The sequence below is a fragment of the Saccostrea cucullata genome, unplaced genomic scaffold, assembly GCF_032062105.1.
Source record: "Saccostrea cucullata isolate Sc308-1 unplaced genomic scaffold, CSIRO_AGI_Scuc_v1 ctg274, whole genome shotgun sequence".
Classification (NCBI taxonomy): Eukaryota; Metazoa; Mollusca; class Bivalvia; order Ostreida; family Ostreidae; genus Saccostrea; species Saccostrea cuccullata.
This window is the reverse complement of record NW_026936286.1, coordinates 333,319-346,240: the sequence shown is the minus strand read 5'-3', so window position 1 is coordinate 346,240 and position 12,922 is coordinate 333,319. Positions and strand designations below refer to the sequence as shown.

The window sequence follows — 12,922 nt, the reverse complement described above, 5'->3', positions numbered from 1 at the left end:
CTTACGAGGGATCATTGCTAATCTATTATATGATAAATTATAAGATGAATGATAATTAATAATTATTATTAATTATGAATGCTATCATTCCAAATACTGATGTCGTATAATGAAAGTTAATTACGTGTATTTTATTTTTCAAAAATTACACTTTCAAATTTCTAAACAGGTTTTTAAATTTACATTTTTAGATTTTTACCATAACTATTCAAAATTCAAATTTCCAAAAACTATTTTAGTATTTTAAAATTTTGAGTTTTTAATCTATCGTTTGTTCAGAAAATTCACACTTAACAATCTAAAGTTCAGTATCATATTCTGTCTTTTATATTTTAGAATTTGCTTCAAACTTCTATATGAATTTCAAGTTTCAAAACGTTAAATTTTTAGAAATTTAGAACTTTGATTTAAACGCTCAAAATTTAGGTAATTTACATTTTGAATTTTATTAGATTTTACTTCCAATATCCAAAATATCAAATTCCAAATCCGGTTTGAATTTTGAAATTATGTCAAAAGCGCTTTTGTTCAAACAAAAGAGATATTAGATATTTGGAATTATTGAATTGCTACAGACATAGTTTCAAAATTCAGATCGGATTTGGAAATCTGATATTTTGAATATTTGAAGTAAAATTCTTAAATCTCAAAGTATTTTGGTTATTTGAAATTTAAATGATACCTTAAAAATTCTAAATTTCAAATAATTTTAAACGATTTGAAAGTTGAAATTTAGAAGTTTGAAATAAATTCTAAAATTTTAAAATTCGGGAAATGGTACTTACTGGTAACTTTGGATTGTTACGTGTAAACTCTCTGAAAAAACTCAACAGTTTCAAATAAAAAAATAGTTTTGGAAATTTGAATTTTGAATATTTAAGGTAAAAATCTTAAAAAATTTAAAACTTGTTTGAAATTTTGAAAATTTAGATTTTTGAACTTATATAATCAAATTTCAATGTGTCAAATCAGTTTGAATTTTTGAAATTTAGAAAGAACTAATACGAATATATATCAAAATTCTACAACTCTAAATCATTTTAAAAATTTGGGTGTGTTACACGGACCTGCAGCAACTGTACTCAAAACCAACTGAGGACGTAAGGCTACAGAAGTACCTCTGACATGTATTTGTTATACCATACTAAAACCTTTCATTTGGCTATTCTTAGATGAAAAGAAGGATATACATGTATGTTCATATACATGTTGTAAAAAAAAAGTTCTAAACCTTCTGTTTAAACCCTATACCTTTCTGCAACTATCCTTAATACTAGTAATCAATACAATTTTGTGTCACTTTAAACCGAATTATTGCAAAAAATTTCGAATGAAAAATTTTAAAATTATACAGTTAGACGTATTCATTTTACTCATAAATAAATTGTTATTTTCAAGCTATTTGATGAAAAAATTCGATTATATCATCTGTCCTTATATTCCAATACCAGTGAATGACTGGGGTTCATAAGTACATGTATATGGAAAAGCACACCTAGCCAATTATTATAGGGATGATGGTGAGACCTAAGGAATCGTGGAACTCATAAGATCAACAGTAATAGTACATTGGGTATTATTGAATGCTTGATTCTAGTACATGTATTCTAGTTGTAACATAGTGTCTGGGATATTGCCTTATGAAAGCCAAAAAAATTCTCGAGAATAAAAAAAGCCCCGATAGACATTCGACTATGATATGGAATATGACTATCTGCTTTCTGGAAGAAATGCATGTCTTGTGTTTTGTAATCGAACTTCTATTTGATCGTTATTTCATAAGGACTGTAAATGCCGAAGACGTTGTATTTTGGAAGTTCAGAGCAAATTTGTATAAAAACATTCAACTTGATAGATTTTTATGCGCCCGGATCGATAGATCCAGGGCGTGTATTGTTTTTGTCCTGTCTGTTTATCTGTTTGTCTGTCTGTTGTCAACTTTAATCTTCGCCATAATTTTTGAACCGTGAGAGATAAAGAGTTCATTCAAATGACACCAAAGTCAATGACCTTGTGACCTTGACTGTGACTTATATGCTAAAAATAGCTTTTTTGAATTTTCGCCATATCTTTTGAACCATGAGAGATAGAGACTACATATTTGATATGCAAATAAATTCCAACAACACACTGGGGGAGATAACTCTTGCGATTTCAATTGAACGTTTGACGTGACGTCAAATTTAACGTCAAAAATAAAGCGTCAAAACGACGAGTAAAACGATCCCGATGTATATCAATCATGAAAAAAAATTGGGATATGGGGCTTGGCTGTGATTGTGCGTACCATACTCAATCAACAAGTATTTTTTTAATTAACCCGATTAAACTCCGTAAAAAGCAAAACATAAAATACCATCCCTTAATGTTTATTTCATTTCATTTCATATACAATAAAGTGTATTTTTGATCAAAGCGCAGCATTTTTTTTATTCTGAAAATTTTATTTTATATTGCCGAAATTCTCATTATGTACAATTGGCTATATAACATTCCGATTAATGGTCTTCATTACAATTTGTGCATTTACGATATAAATATTGTTTTTCTTCTTTAATCAAATAAAACAATAAATAAACAAAGAACCTTTTTACAATGTAAAATCGATGATTGTTCTCAGACCCTTACTGATCAAAGAGGAACAACTCTGAAAATGTAGGAGATGTTTATTTTCCTCCCTTTATTCACGGTTTTCCACAGAATCAGATACATTTACAGCAAGACCTGATAAATCCGAGAATTGAATACTATAGACCTCATATACACAATGTAAGTATAGAATTGAAAAGAATTGTTCACTTGTACTGAAATTATCTGCATTTATGAATATCCTATTGCAGCAAATCATTTGACTTTCTGTCAACAATGTCGGTTCGCATTTCCTCGAACCAAAACAAAACGTAGCCTATAAGATTTTAAAAAATATCAAAGTGCGATTTTATATAAATTGAAATAGATGAAGAGTATTTGATATTTTGAAGTTAATGTGGAATCATTTAATTTCTATAAAATACTTGATTCTGATTGGTTTAAAAATTCTTTTGATACCTGCATCAATAAAATCTAGAGTTCGCTTGCACTAAGCATGCTAAGCAGCCGGAACTACTTTGGCAGTCTCTACAAGTATATTTCCCGCTCCCAGGTTACTTCTTGGAGGAATAATAAATACTTTTACTTTAATAAATATTTTCCTGAATTTCGAAACCTGTCCGTTACGTCCCCGACTTATTTTCTACTTTCGTTTCTTTTTGAATTATCCCCCTTTGCTAAACAAATCAAATCGTCTGCATAACAACAATACAGTTTTGGGAAAGAAGGAAAGAAATCGACATACTTTTGTGAAATGTTTGGCTTTGAGATGTCTGGTATGAACAACAGAATTCTGAAGAAACGTTTTTTATGTTACCAAAGAGAGGAAAAACCGTTAATCTGTTAAAACGTGGGAAACGAATGATCGAGAAAAACGACACTGCATGAATGAGGACAGATTCTTTTATTCTTAAAAAGTCGGCAGCAGAATCTTTCAGGTTTTACACATTAACAGGTTGTGATACGTATTTATATGTTCGGTTTGAAATTCAGATGAAAAGATGTGCAAATGAAATCAAAAATTTCTGTGACCAAACGTTAGAACTGTTAGGATATTTGAGTAGCTTCCCTTTACATTTACGAACTTAGATAACTTACCAGGGAAAATATACCGATTGGGATAACACAACAGGTAAGTTTTTTTTGTGTTAAAGAACTGTAAATTATTTCAGAGAATGTTGGTAATGCCACGACAATATTTGAGAACGTTTCTTCGTTTGAGCCATTTTGAATTTCAGCAACGTTAACGTTGTTGTGATGTATTCGTGCGCACTGTTTTTGATGCGTAAATTTAATAGAAAGGTGAAAGAAAGATTCATTTTATCAATTTAAAAGCATAATTAAATGATAAGAAATGAATGTAATATTTTTTCCTTTGATCGATGTATCAAAGAAAAATTTGGACGGAAAACTTTTTCATCAATGCGCTACGCGCATTGATGAAGTTTTCCGTCCAAATTTTTCTTTGATACATCGATCAAAGGAAAAAATATTACATTCATTTCTTAACGAATACGGAATTTTCATTTTAACTTTAGAAGTGACGACATTGAAAGAAATGCGTACAATATCATGAGGGGTGTACATCGATGCAAATGTTGATGTATCCCCACGGCCACATACTGTCTCGTTTGAAATAATGACATGAAAGAAACTACAATTATTCCATTTATATCAACGGAGAGTTGAACATACACCATTTTTTAATGAATAAAATTAAAGAAATAAAATTAAAAATCAACATATTCAAGTTCAGCAAAACTTGAATTCGTATCCAGGTTTCATGTGATATGGAACGCATAACGCATACATATATGGACTAAACACTAAAATCCTTCAGTAATTTTTCCTGATACATATTAAAAGAGTAGTCAATATTTATTATGCATTCATGAATTTAAAAACTAATGCATATCTCCGGGATTCAAATGACGAAATACCAGTATATTTGCACTGTAAACGACGTTTCGCCAAACGCTAATGGTCTGCGACGCAAAAAAGGAAGGGGTGGGGGTGATAGGGGTATTCAAAAATTGCCTAAAAATCTACATTTAAATACGCTTTACATATGACAACTTTTAAATTTGTAAGTTAATATATTTCTGAAGCAAAAGCAATATTCCAATTTAATTATTTTTATTAAAATGTGTATTTGTAGATTCATATAACAAAGTGATCGACCCCCGTCTGAAAGACGCGCGGGAACGTGATTTATTGAGAAAGGGGGAGGGGGTAATTTTCCGCTATTAAATCAAAACTGGTCGTACAAAAATGATACAAAAAATTATGAAGATTATTTTTACTACCAGCTACCTAAAGAAAGTTTTTTACTAAAATTAAACGACAGGTTTTTTCACAAAAAAATTTTGAATGTGGAAAATACGCAATTTTCAAGGCTTAGATAATTCATAGTTTTTTCAGTTTAAGGTCTTTAAAAATAATTTTAATGATATGTATATCAAAAAGATGACTATGTTTTTGTGTTAAATGGTTAAAGGAATAAGCCAATGAAATTTGATATTTATATCTAACCTGGCTTTTTTGAAAATCAAGGTTTAAGTAGTTCATTGATTAAAAATTTTCTCTCCTTGTAAACAACTAAAGGGGGGTAAATTTTGGAAGTTCCTGTCCAAAAACCACTCGAACGATTTTGTCCAAAATGTGCATATATGCAGTAGATATAGTCATGTACTAAATATACAAAAATAACGAAAATTAAACGACAGGAATTTTTTGGGGTAGGTGTGTTGTACATCCTTAAAGAGTACTGTGATTATTCATATCTGATTAAAACCATTTTTGTAATATAGAGTTGCCCAGTATTCTTTAATTTTCTTTTTCACTGGTGATAATTATATTGGGAGGTGTATGGAAAGCGGTTTAGTGGAAATGTATATCTCATTGCAACTGTCCTTCTTATTTAAAATCTTATTTCGAAGTAAAAAAAAGTGTGTGAAATCTAGCTATTGAGTGCTAAAAACTGAAAATATCATACAATATACATCTGCAAGACATGTATCATAGCAACCCTATTTTTATATACTAGTATACCGGTATTGAATCTGTTTATTAGAAGATTACATGAGTGTGTCTGCAATATGATTTTTTGTTAAATTTACACTTTTTTAAATATTAAACACTTGAAGAACTATATACGGAATAAGCCCAGCCACTTGTTTCCTGCAAACAGCCTATGGCTAATCTAATCTAGTCGAATAGGACTGAGGTGTGCCATTTATTGCTCCAGTCACCTTATGTTGCTTGTGTTTTTGTCCAGAAGTGTTTAATTCAGAAATAAATAACAAGTTGAAATGAAATTTGGTATACATATTTATCAAAAAAATATCTAGGTCAAGTTCTCTTTTTGGTATCATGGAGCCATTTTGGACAGTGTTTATGTCCTTTATTTGGGGGAGGGGGGCATAAGTGTTTTACAAACATAATATTGCTTTTAAAAGTCGTTTAAGTTTTCATTTCAATTCTGAATATTTCATTTCAGTATATGCTACCTCTGCAAAGAAAATGAATTGAAACCGTTCTGTACCGACCGACGGCAGTAAAGCAACATGCTCTCCCTCTCGAAAGGGGGGGGGGGCATGAAATGAGGAAATTCACAAACCCCACACTCCCCCAAAACTTCACAATGCAACACATTATGAATGGCACAGTACACTTTACTCAAATATATACTTAATATCTGCAATAAAATTTTGTGCTGAGGTTAAAGTTGAGATGACTTGACAAACAGTTCATAACTCTCTCAAGATATGGTTAAAATTCCCAGAAAAAAAATTGATACTGGAATTTCCTGGCAATATGCACATCTACACATCAAGTCCTAAATATATGAAAGTTTAGCAAAATTCTGTGCAGCAGTTGAAGATGAGTTTTACCGACAAAAGAAAAACTGACTGACAGACAGGTCAAAAACATCATGTTGCATGGGGTTTAAACATTTATATGAAAAGTCATAAATAACAACAAAACATGCATACAAAATAATTTAATAGAAGACAATAAAAATCAGTCATGATTTTGAATCACTTCACATCATGGCTTCAACCATAATTTTTATCAGCATACTTCTGTGTTTATATTAAAATGCAATCAAAGGTACAGCATATTGTAAATGACTTGACTTAACTCTAAACAGAGTTGTGCTTTTCATATTTCAAATGTCCCAACTGACTCAATATATAAAACTATGAACATCATCTGAATCATTTATATTTTAAGAAAGTGCACGTGTATATTTGCAGAAGCAGAAATGAACAGTTTCTTTCATGTTGTATTAACAAAAACATTATTAAGCTTTAAAGAGGATGCACTCTCATTCAAATTAAAATATTAGGATTCAAGCCAAACTTTTCTTTTGCATCATCATGGAAATGATTCACAGAGAAACTATTCACATCAATTTCTCTTGCACAAATCATTATTAATCTCAGACACTTAAAATCAATTTTACACCATAGTAATTTCCATATTCATTTTTTATACATAAGTTGCATGTTGCTACAAGGAATGATTTCAGCTTTGTTTTCATTCAATATAAAATACAAGTACAAACAAGGCCAAGTAAACAAGTTAATATATTTCACTTTTTATGTGCAAGGATAAAAAGATGTTTTAACTGTAACTTAGGGCTTTAAGAAAAACGTACTTATCAACATTGCTGACAGTAAAGTTTGCATGTAATGTATGTGAAACTGTATATACACAGAGTACTGTACACACAAAACTAACAGAGAAACATGCATTCACACAAAACATCTCTCAAATCAATCTTATAATAATTCGAAAAGCCACGGTAGTACCGGGTATTTTCTCTCTTTTAAAGATTAATGTCTCCCTATCATATAACAACAAGTAAAACTTGCATGAACAAGTTTTTCTTTAAACATTGAAAATGCAGTTTCTAGCTAGTTTGCTTTTTTGTTTTTTATATAAAATTCATCAAAATAAAAAGAAAAACTTGAATCATGCAGTATTCTGGCATTATATAGTTTAAGTTCAGTTAAGACTCCTCAACTTGAACTCTCTTTGAACTTACTGTACACAGGGTTATTTTCGCCCTTTTGCACTTGCGGACAATTTGGCCCCATTTTAAATTCGTCCAGTCATAGTTTTGTTTAAGAAATTATGCTGTGTAATTTGAATTCGCACCGTTTTAAATTTGTCCAATCAGGAAGAGGGCGAAAGGGGCGAAAATAAAACGGGGGCAAAAATTTTCCTGTGTACAGTATTCATCAGAAAAAAAGGTATCTTAAAAAAGCATCCATCTACATGTAATTTTATGAACACGAAGGTACAAAATTTAACATTTCTGTCATACTCTATCAACAGGTTGCTTAAATTTTATGATCATTTACTCCAAACAATCACAAAATTTTTACAAAGTACAAAGATTTTGAATGACAAGACAGCACTCTATTGATTTTTTTTTTGGCCATAAAATCATGAAGTATGAAAGGTGAGCACTGAGATAATCCTATAGAAAAATCCTGAATATTGAGGTGTCAAAGTTCTTGGTCCAGTTTTCAACTGAGCCACCAGTTATTGAAAGATCACACAGGTTTATTGCAGACCCCAGAGACAGCTACGCCCCTCAGGATGTAGAAGAGGTGGAGGATTTGCTCTCTGATCTGCTCGTGGGGAGAATGTGACTGTTTTCTTTGATCCAGGGGTGTTCCATAGCGTCTTTCAAGTCGATTCTGTGTTTGGGATTGTGACGGAGCAACTACAAACAAAGAATACAGTTTACTTTTAAACCAGTTACCATAGTCTATCTACATGAGTCTTACACCATTTACACACAGCTTTACCACATAGCTGTCTTGTGAAGAACTAGGACAAAAGAGCCATTTTTTACTTTCAAGAAAGTAGATGACAGTGGAATTTTAAAAGGACAAAAATATATCCTTTAAATTTGGCTTATAATTTAAGCAAAATGTGATTTTAGCAATTTCGTAATACTAAGAAAGATAATGCCCCAATACCAAATGAAATGTTATGATTTTCAATTTCGGCTTGTTATACCAAGAATAAATCCTCACTAAAAACTTTCCTTCCATGATATATAAAAGCTGATGTTCTTTAAACCCTACCTTTGATATTAAATCCCTGGCCCCTTGTGAGACAAAGGGAGGGAAATGCAGGTCAACCTTTGTTATTCTTCTGTAGGTTTCTGTGTTGGTCTCGGCTTCAAAGGGGGGCTTTCCCACTAAGAACTCGTACATGAGAATTCCCAGACTCCAGTGGTCCACTCTCTCATCGTGGAGCTGTCCTTCAATCATTTCAGGGGGGAGGTAGTCCAGGGTACCACACAGTGTTGTACGTCTGGAAATTAAAAGCAGGAATGAAATTGGGACTAAAGTGCTCCGCCACAGCATATCATGATATGCATGTCATATTAATACTGTTCAATTATATAAGCACCAACATTTAAGATTGCAAAGAAGAAAATTCAGGGTTTGACATGTTAGTCTGTTAGCTATCAGTACAACTAACAGACAAATCAAGTGGATATAAACACCATAAACATGTGATCATTGCATTCATCAATGTTCTATTCCATCTATAGTGAACGCTTTACCATTAGTATGTCCCATCATAGATAGTCATATAAAGCATCAAAAAGCAGGCCCTACCTTGATGAGGGGGCGTGCACAGACCAGCCAAAGTCTGCTATCTTAAGTTCTCCAGTTAGTCCCATTAACAAGTTTTCTGGCTTGATATCTCTGTGGATGACCTTCTTTTCATGACAGTACGACATGGCTTTGAACATTTGCAACATGTGCTAGAAAAAAAGGAAATAAATGCATCATGGGATATTAAAGGTGTAGCTAGTAATTATTATTTTGAATCAGTAACATACAAATTGATTTGTCGATAATTGAAACTTTTATCACAGTACAATTACATAAAATTGACTAGAAATATTCATTATGAATAATAAGATATCCTAAGCCATTCGTCCTTCTTAGAATTTTGCATTTTTTTGTTAAGTTTTACAAATATTGGACTGATTATTTGATGTTTGTGTCTACCTTCTTGAGTTACAGATCAAGTTTGCATTTTCATTCTGCTTTCATGATTGAGCATTTATAAGCTCTGCATTAAAACTATTATCTTGGACTGATTTTCGGAACTAATATAATTTACATTGACTTACAGTAGCTGCCCTCTTTTCATCGAATCGTCCCTGCTTCTGTAATTCTTTGTACAATTCCCCCTTTGGAGCATACTCCAGGATCAGGTAAACTCTGGACTTGTCGTGGAAGTAACCATATAGACGTAATATATTGGGGTGTCTGCAAATAAAAGAGTTTGGAAATGGAGGCTTGGTCTGCAAACTTATATTGAAATTTTCAACAGTAGTCTGGATCTTTGGGTGCTATTCAAAAACAAGGTGACATATAAAACCTAACATTCCTAGGGACATCTTGTTCTAGAGGTGCATTTTTGAGATCTATTTTATATGCCTTCCAGAACTTCCCCAATTTAAGATGTTGTCAACAGAACTGTTTGTTACATTGCCTCATCTGTTCACACTTTCTAAGTAAATTCTACCTTAAATGAGACTGAATTTCAATTTCTCTGCGAAGTTGATGTTCCACACCAGCTTTCTGTAATTGTGACTTGAATAAAACCTACAAGACAACAGTAAAATCATATCACTTCCGTCAATATGGTCAATGCTAAAAGTTTTTCCTCCTTTGATGCACTGCAAAGAATACAGAGACAATACCTTTAGAGCAATGATAAATTTTGTAGCCTTTTCTCTTGCAAGATACACCGTGCCAAACTTTCCTTTTCCAAGTGGTTTTCCAATATCAAAACTATCAAGTGACCATTTTGATCTTTCCCTGCAAACACAAAACAAAACATATCATACCAAGCATATTGTACTTGATGATGCTTCAATTGTATAAACTTCAGGGGTAGAAAAAAATAATTGAGAATCTGTTATTCTTACATAGCAGAGTTTGATTTAATTTCAAAAAACGAGAACACAGACCACAAGTCACTTGTATTTTCTTGTTACTCATTTATATACAAATGTACCCCCCCCACCATTTTTTAATGATCATCCATTATCTTATTTGAAATGCAGTGACCAAACTTCCACTCATAGTCACCTTAATAGGTATTGGGGCCTGTCAGTTACACTTAAAGTCACTTGGAAGCAAGCATCAGAATTTTAAATTTCATTTACCATGTTTACTTTTGACTTAGAGCTTACTGTTTTGCCTGTTCTTTTGGAGTGTCTTTCACTGGCTCCTTAGTATTCTCCAGGGTTTTATTGGTCACTTCAGCTAAAACCCGTTTAGGTTCCATTCTGAAACAAAGATGCAATGCTTTAATTTGATAAGAACCATTACTTGACAGATCTGAGGCCATGAGTCAGTATGGGAAAATACAATGAAAACAGAAGTTGAAACAAGGAAGGGGTCCAAAATAGTGTCCTCCCTTGTATTGTTTTAATATTATGTAATACTATATCACATGAATTTTAAAATAAATAATTATTATAGACATGCCGAAAGCAAGCCCCTGTCAATACTTACATGTAGAGCTGAAACAAATTATACCATAAATCAATGTATGAATATTCGTGACTATTCGATTCATATTCGAATACATGTATTTGGTAAGATATTAAAGGAGTTATTATGCCTTTTCACTTTCGTTCATTACTATACAATTTATGTTTACGATAGGTGTAAGAAATAAATGTCTCTTCAAAGTCGTTATGTATATTAAGAGTCATGTTTACTGGTATTTAGTTTCAGCAAAAACAAAATTAGAAAAAGAATCTTTATCAATATTCTGGTTTAAATTTTTTTTTAGGTTGTGTTGCATGTTCCAATTGTCAATTCAATTTAAATTAACATCATCTTCAAAATATTGATCACTGTATTGCAATCAGATTACATAAAACACTCAGTCACCAAACTTGAAGCTGCTCGCCATGTTTTACTGTTATTAAACTATATCAAAATTTAAAATGTTACATTCTGCAATTTTGTATAATACAATCACTATAATTTACTAGTCTATTTGTTAATTGGGAATATTTTTCTTTTATAAACTTTTTATTACTTTCTATTTAAGCAAAGTGATAATCATCGGAGAAATGAAATTTACAAACCATGAGGCTGATGGATGTTTGGCCTGAAGATGATCAATCAGATTTGATTTCATGCCTTTGTATATCAGGACAAACTGCTTTGTCTTTGCTTACGTTTATATTTAGAAATGCTCCTTTTTCCACCGCGATCAAAAACTGGATGCTGTACAGTTTATTGCATGACATACAGGTATTAAATATATGTGACCGAATATTCAAATACAAATTTTCCTATTCAAAATATTCCTATTCAAAATATTCGTTGTTTCAGAAAAACTTTTAATATCACATATCCTTCAAAGGTGAAACAAAGAAATATTTCTTAGACAATAAAATATACACAATTCAGTGGTATCTGTCAGAGATGTGTTTTAACAGTTGTTTCAGCTCTACATACAATTACACTTACCTCTTCACAAAAGAAAACAAAATAATATCACATATTCTTCAAAGGTGAAACAAATAATTCTTAAACAATAAAATATATACAATTCAATGGTATCTGTCAACTCACTGAGATGTGTTATATTTAAAAAACAGAGGTTGAAGCGATTGGCGTCCTCCCTTGTGTAGTTTTATAGTAGGGTTATCGGTTTTTTTTACAAATATTTTTTACCGCCTAGCAAGTCCCTTGACATATTTAAAAATGGGATTCTTCATAACCCCTATTCATATCTTTTCATTAGAACTTTACACTATACAGTCATAACTGATGTCGAATGTATTAACGGCTCACTATTTCTAGATCATTTTACACTGTAAACGAGATGTAAAAGGAAATCATTCAAAACCAAATTCTTATTTTGGCTCCAAAATATGTCACATTCGAGTCCCACCTCAATTATGTCATTTTACTAAAAATCATATAGTAAAATTGAAAATTACCTCTAATCGGAACTACAAGGTATTAAAATTTTTCATCGATATATTCAAAAACAGGGGGATCGGGCGTAGTTCAGTTCTGCAACACGTTCAATGTTTTCAAACTTACCTTGAAAACCGCTCTCAACAAAGTGCCCGGATGAAAGATCTGACTAACATACGCAAAAGGCTATAATGATATGCTCGCGTCATTTACGTTACAATTTATCTAAAATTAATTAAATTATCCTACAAAGTAATGATGCAAGAATTTCGCAAAATTCGGAGGAGAAACCACTTAGCTTTCTTATTTTATTTTCAAAAATAATTTTTTTTTCA

At 31.6% G+C, this 12,922-nt stretch overlaps 1 protein-coding gene across 2 annotated transcripts; it reads right to left on the bottom strand.

Annotated features, from left to right (window-relative positions):
- Positions 1-6,577: 6,577 nt before the first annotated feature.
- On the bottom strand, positions 6,578-12,742 carry LOC134245250 (aurora kinase A-like). 2 transcript variants are annotated; one of them, XM_062727545.1, is made up of 8 exons: positions 12,714-12,742; positions 10,835-10,930; positions 10,340-10,457; positions 10,162-10,241; positions 9,764-9,902; positions 9,240-9,388; positions 8,697-8,928; positions 6,578-8,329 (listed from the first exon to the last, which is right to left on the bottom strand). In XM_062727545.1, exons 2-8 carry the CDS (start codon positions 10,927-10,929, stop codon positions 8,198-8,200), a joined length of 945 nt encoding a protein of 314 aa, XP_062583529.1. In that variant the 5' UTR covers position 10,930; positions 12,714-12,742; the 3' UTR covers positions 6,578-8,197. The 2 variants fall into 2 exon arrangements, with proteins under 2 accessions (XP_062583529.1, XP_062583528.1); XM_062727544.1 differs by lacking the exon at positions 12,714-12,742 and adding an exon at positions 12,608-12,696.
- Positions 12,743-12,922: the final 180 nt, after the last annotated feature.